Consider the following 18,450-nt stretch of genomic DNA (forward strand, 5'->3'; position numbering starts at 1 on the left):
ATGCATGTGCTAAAAAGATAAAAGTCAGATTAACTGAAAAAACTGCTTCTTGGGATTAAAGATGCATAAATTAATCTTAAAAATTTAATTACATTGGCAAAATAAAAAATAAATGCTACAGGAGGGCAATAAGACTTCTATGTTTTGTACAACTACAAAAAATATGAAGATTCCATATCAATTTATTAAACTCAGTTGACTGAAAGGAAAGCTAGAAATACTCCAGTACTCCAGCAAGAAGGCTAGAAATACTGCACCAAGTACATTTGACATTCAATAGGCAATTAAGAGAAAATAGCAAGAAGTGTTAACAAAACAATAAAAATCCCCCCCAAAAAAACTAAAAGAGCTGAAAATCCAGCTACTATAACCACAGGTTGCATAAAGTATCTGAGCCAACATTAAGAACAGGCTATGACTACGGGACTCCTGGACACTTATAAGTCCTCAGGCACAAGAGCATTCCCTGAGTACATCCACATGAGGCCCGGACTACAGAGCAATCATCATCACTCTCCAGGCTTTCTTTTCCCAGGGAAAAGAAAATGGGTACCCTAGCCATAAGGAAATTGCAGTATTCTGGCTAGGTAGGGAATATTCAGGAGCTTAGGAAGCCATGAGCTATACCTGCACTACAGGTATATTAATTTAAATGTCTTAATGCAGAATGGCAACTTGTTTCTGACCCAAGGAATGGAAACCAATACCTCAAGCAGCACCAGTCTCCATCTAGTGCAATCTCATAGATCTAGACCCATGACCAAGATTGTTTATGCATTTTATTTCATGATTATCACACCAAAACAGGCTGTAGAGCAAGAACCAACTCAGCTCTCCCATCTGACTGCCCAGTCTGCATCTCATAAAGTCAAACTTCTGCTTTTGATATAGTGAAACTAGCAGTCTTTTTCCTGAAAAATGGCATCACTCTACGAGGAGAAGCACAATCTGCTCACAACTCAGAACAGTATATTGTTTATCACCAGAACTGTGAAGTAAAAGAGGAGGCTTCCCGTCTCCCAAATACAGCAGGGATTCAAAATTTAGATCTACTGTATCCTGGATAAGAGTTCTCTCTCACTAGTCTGTGTGAAAAGGAATGACCATTTGACAATATAATCCCCCCCCCACCTCCCCCAAAGTGCCCCATGCCTTTACCATGAATTAGGTTCACCATACAAACAACTTCAGCCTGGAACAAGTGCTTCAGATTAGGTAGAAGAAAAAGAGCTTAGCTTTCCAATGTGGCCCTTTGCTCTAATAGCAACTGCTTCTCTCACATTTTCTCTGTAACACACTTGTGAACTGGTTGCTTTGAAAGGTTTCATGGGCCATGTGCTAAAGAAAGGTGTGGAGTGTAAAGTCTGTGTATGTGCAACTGGTTCACATATGTAAATAAATCACACACACATTCAACAAAAGGATATACACGCACACTCTCACAAATCCAGAAAGCATCTGCTTCTGTTGGTACAATTCTCTCCCTCCCCTAATTAATAAGAAAAATCCACCCCATTCACAAAAACAAGTTCTTTGTTTTCTCCAAACAAGTTTGGCTGTGTAGCATCTTTCAATCCAGCCCACAACAGTAACAGACAACAAACAATACCTTCTTTGATTGCCTCTTCTAGTTCTGCATGAAAAGCTGTTATTTCCAATGGTGATCCTTCAACACCTCCAGCACAGACATTCATTCCTTCTAATAATTACAATTCATCACTGGCAATACACATTTGCTTGATAGGCAGCCAGTCTTTGAGATCAATTTGGCTCAAAACCAGCAGCATAAATACCTGTCCCAGAGCACGTATTCTGACACATGAATACTGTAGAAGCAAGAGATCCTGTTGTAAGATAGGTCCATATTGCTGAGAAATTGCCATATTGCCGAGATAATAGTTTCTCTGTGTCACACAGCTACAACTCTACCAAAGGCAGCTGTGCATAACCTAAGAGTATCAGACAGCCCCATATACTCATCTGTTTTATCTTTGTTTCATTGATCTACTTAGTTTGGGATTTGACTTAAAATTCTCAAATATTGCTGTAAAGGCTTATTTTTGTTGCTTCGACCCACCTTTAAGGCTGTGCCCATACCATGAATGTTTTGGTGATATTAGCTAACTGCATGTCACACCAGCAAATTGCTCCTAGCATAGACAGAGCTTTTATGCATATAACTTACTGCAGCCCCGCTTAGTAAAATAACCTGTAGCAGCAGAGTAAGGGACTGGACTTGTTAGTACAACAGCATCAGTTAGAAATTGCACATATTTATACCCCCCCGGCAATAAGGTTATGCCAGCGGATGCTAATCAGTTATGCACAGCTTGAGTTATTTTGAAATTTCAGGCTGGTAGTAGCGATAATGAAACTTATTTCAAGCAAATATTTGAATCTCTGTTGACAGACTATTTGCACCAAGTCAGAGCCTTGGGCATAAGATTATTAGAACAGAATAAGCTGACTTTCCCATTTTAGAGCATAAGAGAAAGTGAAAGGATGACTGGTAATGAACATGACAGAAAAATAATGTCCTTACAGAAGAGTTTACATCTTTACCCATTTTCACACACATCATGGTTTGCTATTTATCAGATGCCCCTCTCCCCTCTCCCAGTGCATGTATCATGCATACTTGTCATTTTCTCTCTTTTTCTCACTCCCAAACACATGCAGGCATGCATGCTCTCACTTATCACTGATAAGGAAGAATAACCAGCTTTACTTTATGTGAACAACTTTTGCTAATATAGAAAATTTCACTTTTAGATAATACAATGCCTTGAAGAGAAATACAGAGCCTGCTGGAGGAAGTTACATGTCATTTACCCCTCTTAATAACTACAAAAAGAGCCTTGCTTTCCTAATTCATCTTTGGTTTCAACCTGTGGATGGATGCCTAATTATAAAAACAATACTTCCAAAATGGAAAAAAAACCTGTCACATTTATTCTGTAACCATATAAAATGGACAGAGCAGTGTAGATGTTCAGGAAGAACCACAAAGCCACAGCAAGTCTAGGCTGGAAGGGATCTCCGGAGGTCAGCTAGGCCAACTTCCGGCTCCGGTCAGGGCAAGTGCCAAAGTAAGATCAGCCCTCTTAGAGCCATTTCCAGCTGTGTTTTGTAAATGTCCGAGGATGCGGACTCCACAGCCTCTCTAGGCAACCTATTCCAGTGCTAAGCATTCTTGCTGAGATTTTTTTTCCTTATGCCCAACTGAAATTTCCTTGAATGCAAGTTACAACTGTTGTCTTTCATCCTGTCATAGCATACCTCTGAGGAAAGTCTGGCTTCATCTTCTCTCTGCAGCCCCTTAGGCACTGGAAGACTGCAGCTGCATCCTTCATTTACCTTTCTTTACCTGCCTGAAATATCCCAGTTGTTCTGCCTCACCCCAAACATCATATAACCCAGCTCCCTAGCCATGTCAGTGCACCTCTGCTATTTGTTTCCACTTGGTCAGTATCTCACTTATACTAGGTTAGGTGACATGAAAAAAATGCCTATAAATGTGCACTCATTCTGGTTTATTTCCTGGGAAAAAAATAATTTCTCGCAACAACATTAAAAACACCCTCAGCCTATGCTCACGTCAAAAGACTGAGAAGTCCTCTATCCTTTGAAGAAGAGGAGCTGCTGATGAAGCAGGAACAACAGAATGTCATCTTTCACAAAAGCTATTTTTCCCCTTTCCATTGAAAACTATTAAGTTATCACTATGTGCCAAATTTTTGTTGAAACCCTTCTACTTCAACAACTTCTTCTACCTACCATTGAGGAAGATGCATTAGGATTGTTTCATACAGTTCTTCTAAGTGTCAATCATAGAACAATAACACTGTCAGAAAAATAATTTCAATTCAGCGTCAGACCCATTTGGAAGTTCAAGATTTATTACTAACCGAAAGTGGGATGAACTGTGCTAATGTTTTAAAATGGAAAATTAAGTACAAGCACTGTATGTAGCAAGTAATTAATCAACTACGAAGCCAGAGAAGGACAAGAAATAGGTTGTAATTATCAAGCTGAAGTGAAAAAATTACCCGAAGATTTCTACTTTCAAATATAATTGGACATTAAAAAGCAGTGTCTATTCCTCATTGGAGAGTTCCCTCTTCCGACAAGTGAAACGGCAGCCTCAGCATGCCACCTCAAAGTCCACCATAGGTTACTGCTACAAGAATAATCAGATATACTTTTGTTGGGGGTTGTTTTTAACTACTATCTACATATCTTAAGAATATGTCTGCTACATTAGATCTTTTCAGTGAGATTTGTATATTACCTGTAACAACACCACAGTACTGAGTCTGAGAAGCTGGCTTTTCAGTAATTTTCTCCTCTATGGACCTTTTTCGTCTGCACACCCTGTGTGCATGACCTGTCACAGCCAAAGTGCGATTGAGTGGCTCAATAAATATGAAGTCCTCATTAATCTGTATAAACCCCATCTGCAAAGGAAAACAAAAGGAACACGTAAGATAAGAATTTAAGAAAGTATGAAATTGTGCACAGTCCTGCAGAAGAAAAAAAATCCACAAAACTCCATTTAAGAAAATCCTTTGTTTTAAGAACCTTACCAGCAAGGTGACTACCTTTATATTTTACAAGCCTTTCCTCTTAAGTGAACTAGAATAAATTTCATTTATTTCAACTAAATCTGTGTGGGTGGGTGGCTACATGCCAGTAGCAGATGCACGGTAAAAGATCTGGAATGTTAAAAGTTTGCTTTGGGAGACCCACAGGGTCATTTAAATATGTACAGCATGTACAGAAAAGTCTATACACTAGTTTTATTACTCAGTGTATTGTCACATTTTTAGATAACTATATTTAATGAAATAACAGGAAAAATTTAGAGCATAAGAACACATCCTGAACAACTATGAAGCTGGAAAATACATCTTGTGACACTCCTTTTACACTTTTTCAAATTTAAAAAAAAGTATAAAAAAAGGCAGCAATCCCTCCTTGGTTGCCAGCAGCTAAAACAGAAAAACATTCTAATATAGCCATTTAGTTGGTTAGCTTCCCCCCCACCCCAACATGTTTATACACACAAACATACATACAAAGCAAACACACCAGATGCATATCTAATATTACAAGAGTGGGGCCAAAGTTAAAAAAAAAGCTATAAAACATATTTATATAAATACCATACAAATAAAACTCAGCTCAAATTGTTAAGCTGCCAACACACACTAGTTCCTATCAAGAGTAAAGCTGGAGACAGCAAGGTTTTGTGGGTTTTTTTCCTCCTAGAAAATGTCATCAGCAAGACTGACAGTTAACTTTCTCATTCTATAAACTTAAAAACCTATTAAACAGTTTTGCTACAGAAACAAAACAATGTGGTACATCTGGCTAAGAGAAGCAAAGAGCTATGCTGTATGTTACCATGCAGTGTGAATGGAGAGAAATAGAAAAGAATTTTGTTTCTTCTGGAATTATGTAGATGCCATTATCACATTGGATATCCTGCCTGACATATGGGTAAATCATCAAAAAGACATTCCGATCCAAGCAAGAAAACAAAATTAAGTTTTATAGGTGGTACAAAATACAATTTCCTTCAAATAAGGGGGCATTACTTTAAAAAGAAAAAACCCAACACAAACTCTCTGCACAATCACATTAAATAAATGTGAATACATGTATTTAATTTTTCAGTCAGCTATACTAGCTGCAGAATGCTGAATAGATGTTTAAAGGTCATCATTAACATTGTACAGAAACATAAGAGTAGCTGGGTTTGTTTGGCTTTTCCGTTCCCTTTCTGCACTTACTTTTTTAGGTCAGTTTATCTTCATCATGAGCTTTAAATATTACACATTTCAAAGATTAGCTGCTTATGTATTGGTAGGTATTTTCTGTACACCTACCAGACACCACTTCTATATATCTTGAATAATGTTACCTTTACATAACAATTAACTTTTCTAATATAAACTATAAATTATGTTAAATGAAATTTTATTTAAAAGCATAGTTCTCAAATACTAGTAAAATGCATAAACTATTTTTCATTCGATTTTTATGTCTAATGCTGAATTTCACTTAGGCAAAGATTTTTTTCTTTTTTTTTAATCCTTATTTAGCCTATGAAGGATGCTGATAAACTCTGGATACACAACAGGAATAGTAGCCCATCAGGTGATGCTGCAGGTTTCCCCTGTCCACCTACAAAAACCAAGGCCTTAGTCGACCTTGAACAAAGACTCAATCATAGCACATTTGCCATAGTTCTTCCGTCTTCATTCTCGTCACTGCAAAATGAAACCAGGTCTTTAAGATGTTCTCTTCAGATTGCGAACTAGACATACTGAGAAGCTGTGCTAGGACCACTGACATGTTACATTTTCTTTCAGCTCCTTGCATAAACTGAAGGTTAATCTATTGGTAGAGAACTCCAAAAGTTATTGCCAGTCTCCCGAGTCAGAAGTTAAAGAACTGAACACGGTTGTAAAGTTTATTGAACAAAATTAACCTCCGTTATATATATTCAAATGGGTAATTTTCAGACAAATCTAGAAAACACAGTCTGTGATCATTTTGACTGCTTTTGACAAAAACATGACTATTTCTCCATTTCTTGGACAGTTTCACAGGTAGAAAAGTGAAGATGAAGCCATATCCTTGCCAACCATGCCCTTATTTTTTCATAATCATTAGAAGTGGAGTTAAGAAGATCTTCTACCATAAAACGAAACACAGAAAGCAGAGAAAATCAAAGCCATGCATTAAAGCATCACAGTTTCAACGTGTTTTCAGGTATTGGATGCCAGGGCCAAGTACATGCTTCAGGCAGTTCAAATGGCAAAACCTCCATGTCATGAAAATGCACAGCAAAACAAAGATTAAAAAAATGTAAAAAAAAAAAAATATGCGTCTGGGGTAGAACCGTGAGTTCTGAGGAACTGGTCCATCTCCCACCAGTTTAATCTGAAAAGCTACCACTGCTCACAGCTGCAACTGAAAAGGCTACCAGGATCCATGTCATGATGCACAGCAAAACAAAGATTAAAAAAATGTAAAAAAAAAAAAAATATGCGTCTGGGGTAGAACCGTGAGTTCTGAGGAACTGGTCCATCTCCCACCAGTTTAATCTGAAAAGCTACCACTGCTCACAGCTGCAACTGAAAAGGCTACCAGGATGGTGGACTTATCTCAGGCAAAGGTAACATAACATGCCATTCTTCCCCCTGCATTCATGTATCCCTGCATTTTCAAGTTTCTTACTTAAAATAAAACAAAACTTAAGTGTAGCACACATACATCTCAGTAGAGTTCAAGCCCAGGACAACCTCATTTGGCAAAAAATTCATCAGACCTCCTAAGTAAGGATGAATTGGGTACTTGCTCTGCATTTTATTTACTTTATGCAGTAGAGTGAGACCTTAACCACAGGGCAGACTTCATCAAATGAGCATGTAAAGCATTACATAGGACTAAGTATAGACTCTTTGAAATGGACTTACATCCACCACATGTATTTTAAAGTGGACACCTGCCCTCATAAATGAAAGCTTTCTACAGCATACATTCACATCATATCAAGACTTTTCACTTTCTTAAAAGAAACAAACACAAAAAAGCCATGTGGAAACACTAGCCCTGAATGAAAACTAACCTTTTGTCGTATCTAAAATAAAAATAGTTCACATCTGAAATATGCCAATAATCACAAAAAGTAGGCAGATCAGAATTCTTCTGAAATACACAAGCTGGGATTTTTCCTTACATCCAATTGAAAATATCATAGATGAGAGATGAAGAATGAAAAATATCTGAATATGCTGGGCAATTGCATCTGATAAAAGACATTATAACACAAACTGCTATGCCATCTTATTTCTAACATCTATGTTAGAACACTCATGCTAATCTTTTCTGCCCAGCATTTCTTTCCTAAAAGGACAGCAATTTCTTTTTTCCTATTTGGAGCATATATAAGGATTTGACATTCTGTCATGTATCCCATGAAAACCTGAAGTAAGTCTACTGTTTCTAATAAACTTATATTACCATGACAAGTTATACAAACATAAAAGTTAAATAAATTTGTGAAGACCACCTATGCATATAGTTACCAGATACTGGGTATAAGCCAGGAAATGTCAAGATTGGCAAAGATTTCTTTAAACTCTTATATACTCTTCCTTGCATACCAATTCAGAGTGGCAGCTTGTTATCATTCAAAGTTGAAACAATGCAGATTTTGAACATAATATTGTTTCTTGCAGAATTTATACAAATAAGGCAGCAAAGGAATGTAAGAAAAATGAATATGCTTTCCTAAGAACAGGAATTGAGAAGTAAGAAAAGAAGAAAATATATTTCCTTTGCTATCATCATCACAAAAAAATGGGATGACAGAGGAATATCCACAAGCATGTACTACAGTGAGAGATTAAGCCATTCCCATTTTAATATCGCAGAGAAGAGATGGGGCACAGATAATGCTGTGTCCAAAAGGAGACTTTAGATACCACAAGACAGTTATGAAATAGCATTTTGCCAATATGTTGTGTTGTTTTTGTCACAGAGATTCATTGAAATGCAATAATAAATGCAGACAACATAACACAGACTTCAGAGAAATGTCAGAACATTAAGGCTTTTTTACTTTTTTAAACAAAGTAGCCTGCCAGCTCCAAAGGATGAGTCTTAGTGGTCTACAATTTATCATTTGTCGCTTACGTAGTAGCAGTTTCTAATCCTGTGGCTTGACATGTCAAAGCAAAATATTTCATTCACTAAACAATTCACCACTGTGGTGAGTTGACCTTGGCCAGCTGCCAGACACCCACCCAGCCGCTCTCCTACTCCCTCTCCCCAAAAGGACAGGGGGAAAAAATAAGATTTAAAAAAAAGCTCATGGGTTGAGATAAGGACAGGGAGATCATTTAGGTATTACCATCATGGGCAAATAGAACTTGACTTGCAGAAAATTAATTTAATTTATTGCCAATTAAAACAGATTTGGATAGTGAGAAACAAAGACAAATGAAAACAACACCTTCCCCCTGCACCCCGAGCAGCACAGGGTGGGTGGGGAACAGGGGGGTACGGTCAGAACATCACAGTTTCTCTCTGCTGCTCCCTCATCCTCACACTTTACCCTTCCTCCCTCTCCACAGACTGCAGTCCTTCAGGATAAGCGTGCTCCAGCACAGGCTCTCCATGGCCTGCAGTGTCCTTCAGGGCATGCCCACCTGCTCTTGCCTGGGGTCCTCCATAGGGAGGACCCCATAGAGGATGTGCAGTGGGGATATCTGCTGCGGCACCTGGAGCACCACCTCCTCCTCCTCCTCCTCTTCTACCCTTGGTGTCTGCAGGGATGCTTCTCTCACTTTTTTCCTCACTCCTCACACTGCTGGGCAGCGTTTCACCCCTTCCTTTTCCCGGGGGTGTTGCCATCTTGGCCAAGGGGCTCAGCTGTGCCCTGCAGTGGGTCTGTTGGAGCCCACCGGAACCAGCTGTGGCCGGCACAGGGCAGTCCCCGGTGTCATCCCACAGAGGCCATCCGTACAGCATCACATACCTGTCCCCCTCTAGCAGGTTATTACTACCAGCTGCATGCTGGCATGGACGCAGGCATACCTAATAATGGTGTGTTCCCCTAAATGAGCGGTAGATTCAAAATTTCCTAATTCTCACCTGAAGTAAACTCCCACTGTGTTACACCTTCCCTGTTTTCTCACTACTCTTTTGTCTCTTCATCCATTCAACAGGCATCTTAAACTAGATTTCAGTAATAAAAGGACATAGAGTTGCCATGTCATGACCCCAATAAAAATTTTCCCTGCAGCCTACTCTCCACTGTCTTGTGAAGCAGATGCACGCAGTGTGCAAGGACAGGCTGTAAGAAACTGTTCTTCTTCACAATCCCACCATACTGCCCAAGGCAAGTAGCAATACTGTCATAGGAAAAATCCATCCCTATCAGATGTAGAAAATACACATATAGTTTAATAAGCATATTGTAACCATCAGCACCAAAATATTAATGTCATCTGCAGTATAATAATGAAAGGTTTTCTTCACTGTACAGCACAGAAGACAATTCTTGTTTACTAGTTCAATATTTACTAGTTTTGAAACACATTCTGATAATCTTAGACTTTGTACTATTTGTAAAATGTCCTAGAACTGAAGATTTATTCTTGACTAAACCGTCAAAATCTTTAATCTGCATATCGGTATCCCACTCTGAAGAATGTTTTCCTCTATGATTTTAAAAGTCCAGATTAATTTTAGTATCATGATTCTAACAATCCTATCAGGACCTGACTTCAGCTGAAACACAACAAAAACAAAAGTCTCCAGCTCTTACTAATGCATATAACAAAGCAAGCCCAAACAACTTTTCAAACTGCGTAAATAACAGGGTAAGAACTTCACATGTTCTTGTTATTTAAACACATTACAGCTTTCCATCTTTAAGTACCTTCATTGCTGAAGGCTGAAGAAACAATTCATAAGTGCCAGCAACTTCTGTCTCCAATTAACTGCATTTCCGGGCTTTGCACAGCATACACGTTCTACTTCTAGAGGTTTAGTCTATCTACCTGCTCACTCCACTCTGCTGCATACAGTTAGGAGAAGGCACAGCGGGGAGAGAGTCAGTATTATCTCTGTTGACTGGCTTTCAGCTGCCAACATAGCATTCAATCCAATCCTTTCTGGGATTTTTTTTTAATGGTAAGACTGCACCCTAAGGAAGTACACATATATGCACAACACCATACCTTATAGTCCTGATAGAGGAAAAACATTCAGACTGTTACGCAGAGACTACTGAGTTAAAAGCATGCGTTCAGGTACTGGCCCCCAAATTTAAGATCTGTAGAAACAATTTTTCCATTGCTTTTAAACTCTTCCAAACTCCTCTGCTTCCAGTCTGATTTAAGATACACACTACCCTGAATCTTTAGGAAAATCATTCTCTGTAGGATGCTGCTCTCATGATGTTTAAGATGATGACTACTTTTATCAAAACAAGCTGATGTTGCACATGCAAAAAGGATTTCTTCATTTTTTTTAGATAGGAATGAAACAGAATAGTGAAGCATGCAAAATTGAGATGGGTTTGCATATTCTGACACATTTCAACAGATGCTATTATTCACATAACCTTACTCAACGGAGCAAGAATCTCTCAAGCTGACAGTGGAGAGTGAAGTGCAAGCTGATCACAGAAAGGACACAAATCCAAAGGAATCTGATTTGTTGAAAAACTAATGAAGTAAAGGAGACCAGTGGATAAAGAAACCATAGACATCAGCTCTGCCCAGAGGGTCTGTGGTTGTTACCCCTCAAACTTCCATTTGCCCATTAATTCACTGCCAGCCAAACCCTAAGATGCTTGGCATTTCCTCCAGATTCCAAATTTCATGTTTCCTAGCCAGAAATAAAATGTTTCCTTTTTTAGACCTAAGTCTCCCTCTATAAACACATTATTAGAAATTACTGCTGTATTTGGTACAAGTGCTGCTTAAATTGCCAAAATTCTGATATTTGCTATGATTTTTAAACTGTCTTCACAGTGCAGGATGATATCTAAACAAAGTACAGTCTACTTAAGAAGTGACCACAAACAACCATTGACTACCTCCACAATAAAAATATTTTAGTAAGGTTGTGCATGCAAAAATTATTTTGTCTAACACAAGTTTGAGATCTATCGCAAGATGTTACCAGTTATTTCAGATGTTAGCTTTACTGAATGTAGGTACATAAAATAGATTTTAGCATTTTAGTCTTTGGAGACCACATCTGAAATATTTTGATTTTTTCAGAATCTCCCCTTCTCAAAACTTGACATCCTGTTTCTCAAGGAAATTTTCCATCTAGCAAAGTTGTTCTCACCCAGTTTTGCCAGGCTGGCTGATCACCTGCACCACTGATAAAACTGCCAATTGACAATATCAAGAACCCAATCACACCTATGTTAAGTACATACGAACAACTGGACCAGGTCAGAACAAAGGTCCACCCTGTACAGTATCCTCTCTCTGACAGTGTGTAGCAGATGACAAGAAAGAACATAAGAACAGAGCAAACGTAGTTTGTATGCTCACAGCCTACAGCAAACTCTAGTAGTGAACTTCTACCAGTAGCTTTACGGTATGCATAAACTTTAACTGCAGTGGAAATAAACAGAACAATTCCTCCTCCTCTCACTTGCTCATTTACAAGATTACAAGTCAAAAAGCACTATTAAAGAGTTATGTGCCATGCAGGAAGGATTCAAGTTCTAGAGTATGAAAAAGGCTGACAAGATACAAAAGTAAAACTAGTTAGCTTTCTTTTTCCAACCACAGTGAATGAGATCTCAAAAATATCAAGACCATCAATAAAAATTATGATAAGAAAAATATGGAAAAGGATCTATTAAGGGTGGACATATTCATGTATTGAAGGGTGGACAGGGGGTTATTTAATTTTCCATGATTTATAGATTCCACTTTCTTTGACATTTATTTTAAAAAGCACCTTTTTCCACTTTATAATGAGTGACATACAAACAGTGTTCTTGCGATCCCTGCACTGCAAGTGCTTACAGACATTGTTGGTTAAGTCCAGTGCTGTCCTTCAGCAGACCAGAACTTAAAGCAGCCAACAGATTCGTAGCTTTGGAAATGATTCAATGTTGTCAAATATTTAGCAGTAATCTCACAATCTGTAAAAGGTTGACAGCCTCCTAAATATCACTTGAGAGCTGTGACAAATTTAACATACCTTGGAAACAAGGTAATTGAGGCAATAAGATACATGGTCACAACTGTGAAACTGATAGGTTTGTGAAATACCTATTGATTTTTATTCAAGTTTGCAGACATTCACTAGGACCTCAAGAAAGGCTGCTTTGATACAGCTACATATTCCCCATTAAACTGAACATTAACTTGAATCTTGCAGCCTGAAGTCCCTTTGCACATCTCAGTTCTTCCATCCCACTCCACAAATGCCTGCCTTATCAACGTGCACCACAACCAGACCTACTCATCCACCCCTAAAACCTCCTACACTCTTACCAGCAATACTTCTTCTTGCCTGCCTCCACTGCCAAAGTGTGCCTCTCCCTTTATGGCCAGCTGGACTGCCCATATTTCTTGCAGGTGATGTGAAGCACAAGAAATCATTTCTTTACATAAGGCACTGCCATTCAGCTACTTGTTGGCATCTTGCCTCTGTGCAAGGTAGAATTTCCTAATGCTTCAACAGCCATTGTAAGACAACAGACATTCAAGGTACATTTTAGACTAGAGGATGTAAATTACATCACCTGTAATTTTATCAGACATTCTCTAAAATGGTAACCTGTTAGCAATTTAGTAGCCACTTCTGTAACTTCTTTTTAAAATACCTTAAGAATATTTATTAATGGTAACATACATAAAACATTTCATATTTATGAAACCCAACTGGAAACACATGAACTATCACTGATTTTAAAATCAATTCAGTGTAGATGTACACTCTGAAGATTGCCAGGGAACATTCAATAATACCATTTTAAGACATATCACATTATGTATGGTGAACTGCAACAAGATAGAGGTAGAATTAATTCCTCAACCCCTTTTCTTTTTTCATAATAATGCCCTGGAAATCTATTAATTCTACTTCAACTTTTCCCTATTCTTTCTGAATTATGCTTATAAATTAAAAGTTCCAACTCAAAGTTAAATCAGCTCCATTAGAAACCATGTATATTTTATTATATGTGCAGTTAAGTCATAACTTTTAAAAAAAAATCCAGGCTAGCAAATACTGCAGCACTGCCAAAATAAAGTTCCAACAGCAACATTAACTTTTGCTCAAACTGACATTCTATTTTTTTAGCTCTGCAACATGAATGCTACATTAACCTTTTTTAAAAAACTTTACTTAGAATAGTTTTTCAAGTAAAAACAAAATGCATCTCATTGTGGAGAAAGTTCTTCCTGCCAGACCTAGAAAAGAAAACCTTTTATCTGGCCTGTATGGGGTTCTATACCTTTCAGTTTCCTGCTTACTGAAGACCAGTGGAAAAGCGGCAAATTTACTTGGTGATAAGAATATCTCACCATAACATACTGTTTCATAGCCATGCACCAAACTCACTGCCTACAAGCTTCCCATGATAGTTTCAGATTCTGAATTTTAGTTATTTAGTTCTCAGTGACATGCAACTTATCTTGTTGAAAGACTTGGGTTCTTCCAATGGCATTTTGCTGAAATACAGCTAAGCTAAGAAAAGGTATTCAAGTTTCAACTGGGAAGTTGGTAACAGGCTATATTCTCTGCAAGAATCCCACAGCTCTGCAAAAACCTACTCACCTAAATGGTCCCAAATAGTGCCAATCTGTTGAATGGGAAGCTCACATTTCTTTTCCCTAGATAAAAATCTGAGATTAGAAGGTAAACCTCTAAGATTAGAATGTATATCTCTAAACTGCAGACTGCACTTCTAAGATATAAAAGACACAAAAAATTCTACATAGGCTTATTTACACATTGGCCATTTACAGAGTATAAATACCCTAAGTTAACATGGCTAGCTTTTCACATTTGGGATGCATTTTTAATTTATGCTAAAGGCATCTGCAGAAATGTCTCAGTTCTGTTTAATGTATTCTTTATGATGGACTTAGATTTTCTTGGAAGTTAGACAAAAATGCTGCAGTATAATTTGTACCATTAGGCTATGAAGCCCACAGCTTATAATGATCAGTACTCACACCTCCAAGATAAAGACTCAAAAGTCAGAATTTTTGTAGGGCACTTTGGGAAATTCTCATGTCACATCTGAGATAATTAACCCTCAAGCTGTAACCTGTCTGCACAGCTGCAATACAATGTCTTTAAAGGTAGAGGATGCACTTTGCACACCTATCATAAGGTGATAAAACAACAAAAACAGATATTATAAAATTAATATAAGCGTAGATAGTTCAAACTGTGATTTTCCAAGCATTTCAGAAAAGCTTTTCAATACTTATAGGTAAACTTCTCATTAATAACACTAAGCTTTCCATTAATTCCAGCTTTGAAGAAAGGAAGGGAAACGGTGTAAAGGCACATATATCAACAAGGGCCTTGTCAAAACCCTATCTGTATCACTACAACATTATAATCTCCTTATCCATGTTTGACATCTGTTTTTTGTTTCAGCATTGTCACTTTTATCATAGGTCCCGTGGTATCTGGGTTTACCATAAAAGTTCTCCTATCTTTTGCTTTCTTCTCTCATGGAGTTTTCTAAATCCACAACAATCCATGCCAAAGATGAAAAGCTGAAATATTCCCCATAATACAATACATGATCATCATAATAAATGTGTAATGATGAGATCATATTTAAATTTCATGGACTCTATACCAAATGGGCTTTAGCCTACATGATGTATGGTTAAGATTCTTTCTAATCAAGATATTACCTAAAAGGGTGTGTTGTGAATTGGTACACAATTCACAAGGGTGAACACAAGGGTACAAACCCCTTTTTTGCTAAAGACTAACGCAAATTTCAGAGCAAGTACCAATTCCGTAGTTTCCAGCACAGTATATCCATCTTTCATGATCACCATCTTAAGGAGATACTGTTTAAAAATCTGTAATTTTTGAAGAATAACATTAAAATGCTGAAGTAGTTATTATCCTTGCTTCTCTTGCCATTTTGTAGTGTTCTACAATTACTATAAACACACAGAAATACACACTCCTCACTCTCTGAAAAATCCACACAGATACAGGAAAATAATTATGTTATTACTCAGCAGCACTCACTGTGCTGAGTGACACTGTGTGTTACTCACTAGTAAACAGGCATTCACTACATACAAAATTAAATTGCAAATAAAATACATAAAATTTATCAATTCAATCTCTCTCCTTTCTTTTAAGTGCCTTTTTTAGACAAAAGCACCTAAACTCGTGGTGGTGTTTTAAAATCAGATGTTCAGTCACTGCCATCAGCAGTAAAACTCATGAACCTGACAGAAGTCCCTCCAAGTGCTGCAGCTTTCTGTGCAATGTAACAGCCTGGTCACCAGGTTCAAGTGACCACTTCTTCACATGCCAACTACTCTCTGTTCTTCTTATTAGAAATATCAGCTGGCTAGAGAGTCTTGCAACAATACCGCCACATCACTCATGGAGTCCACTTGTTCCGCTTGTGCCACTGTTTCCAGAAAAGTCAGTGCATTTTCAACTACTGTACACTTGCCTTTTGATCTCCAGAAGAAATCCGTAGAAGTGGTAAACCAATTGTCAAATGCTGAAACTATTTGTTCAAACCCCCTTTCCTTTCCCCCACCCAAGAAGCTCTTGCCCAGGTTCTGGTTGATTAAACTGTGGCTTAAAGGATCAAAAAAACCCCAAACTTAAAAAGCACCTGTGACAAAGGAAAACACACCCCAATACACAAAAAAGCTGTGCATTCTGTGAAAAAGAGAAAACCCTGGCAGGAAAAGACCACTTGCTACCAGGTGAATCATCTGGACTTCTCCAGTGCTGATTGGAGCACTTGATATTAACCCACGCCATGCATATTTTTCTGAACAAATGACATTGTCTTGAAAGAAGCACCAGCCGAGAGAACAATTGGCTGATTCCTCTAGTGACTTACCTAGCACAATGGATTTTCATTTTTCTTATTACTGTCTCAGAGTCATAAAAAGCCATTTAATCTTTTTACTCTAGCCAGGAAATCAAAGAGTATTATACATCACTCATGAAATTGTAGGTTTGCTTATAAATTTCACTTGAATATTACTAACAGACTCAGCTAAACTCAACTTGCTAAATCAAATCCCATTTTCTCTTTATGTCACGTGCAGCATGCATTATTTCATTACTCTCATTATTCTACCTTAATTCTCACTGCTTAAGTCCTGTAGTATTGAAAAATTAATAAAGGGTAAGAAACAGTCTAGAACAGAGAATGCAAATTGCCTTTGTATTTTAGATGTGTTAGATCCACAGATCAAGTCCAGCCCCCTATGCATTTTAGACTTTGTAAAATAGAGGCTTTCTTACACTTACCCCTGTAACACAGATCCTTTATCAGCCTAGATTTCTTTTTAATGTATTTCATTGCTGTTACTGTTAATTAAAGTAGTTTCAATAGAACTGCTGCTCTATTATTTTACTATTCCTACTTGAAATTTGTTTCAGATTTTTCTCTTCTAATAGTTGGAAATCTTTCCAATTTTCTTACCTTAATTTATTCATGGCCATTATTTTAGATCCATCTGATCCTGGGTCTACACTGTTTTCCTCCTTGGCCAGCTTTCCAGGCTCCTTGATATTCACTTCAGTGTTTTTATAAAAGGTAATCGTATTGTATCGTAGTTTCTGCTGTGTGATGATAAACACACCAGCCTTTGACTGTTGCTTGATAAAATAGGCTTTACTACTATAATTATCCTTGTAGCCACAACTGAATTCCTCCCTCTGAACATCAGCAAACAGAATTGCAAGCCATATTTCAGCAATCATTTCACTGCAACTTTGTGAAATGAGAATAAAGTTTCTCTATCCCCATTAAGTGTCCTTCACCAGTTAGTTGCATCTTTCATATCCACATCAGGCCTGATGGCTCATAATGATCCTGTGATCAGCAAACACACAATCTTTTCCTCCTCCTGTCACTGCCAGCTAACTCATCAGCCTATAAAGCAAATCTATAGATGTAGTATAAAAGTAGTAAGCCACACCAGAAGCCACTTACACCAGCCTTTGGTCTGTTTAATTCTCCTGTGCCTCTGAATTTACAACTAAAGCAAAGCCAACTCCCCAGGTGTTGCTTCCGATCTTACCTCCTGTTCATATAAAGCATCCAAGCTACGTTCTTCATGACTAGAACTGGCCAGGAGCTTTCCAGCAAAAGAGGTTTTTTTCATTTGAAAATACTGAGTCATCAAAAAGAATAGACTGCGTACCGTCAGGGAGGCAGAGAAGGAGCTAGATAGCTGGTTCCAAGCGCAGCCTGCAGCAGACCTGCAGCCCAGGGTCAAACAGCCAAAACCCCCCCCACCAGCACACGCAGAAGCGGGGGCGGGGGGCGGGGCAATAATGCAGAAGAATGGACGGTTGCAAAAGCAAGGACCAGCAGGAAGAAGAGACTTCCCCCGAAGGCTGAGGTGCCCTTGCAGAATCGCTTCACTGCTCTGCAGGCCGAAGAGGAAAGACCTGTCACACCAGGAGAAGCGCTGGAGCTGAGTAATGCAGCCCAATCTGCTCCCCGTATACCAGCACCACTAAGAAAAGGCAACGGGTGATAGTAGTAGGCGACTCTCTTCTGAGAGGTACAGAGGCACCCATTTGCCAACTGGATGCACTCTCTAGAGAGGTGTGCTGCTCACCAGGCGCTTGCATCATGGATGTCACCGTGAGGCTGCCAAGCCTCGTACAGTCCACTATTATCCGCTGCTGCTGTTTCACATGGGC

General features: G+C 38.3%; 1 protein-coding gene across 1 annotated transcript in view; it reads right to left on the reverse strand.

Annotated features, from left to right (window-relative positions):
* Positions 1-18,450, reverse strand: part of ADAMTS19 (ADAM metallopeptidase with thrombospondin type 1 motif 19) — a 167,672-nt gene that overhangs the window by 125,357 nt on the left and 23,865 nt on the right. The window contains exon 3 of the mRNA XM_019474001.1: positions 4,292-4,457. Coding sequence (XP_019329546.1) covers positions 4,292-4,457 — 166 coding nt within the window. The remainder of the gene's footprint in view (positions 1-4,291; positions 4,458-18,450) is intronic.

Source organism: Aptenodytes forsteri, unplaced genomic scaffold (assembly GCF_000699145.1).
Source record: "Aptenodytes forsteri isolate BGI_AS27 unplaced genomic scaffold, ASM69914v1 Scaffold28, whole genome shotgun sequence".
NCBI lineage: Eukaryota > Metazoa > Chordata > Aves > Sphenisciformes > Spheniscidae > Aptenodytes > Aptenodytes forsteri.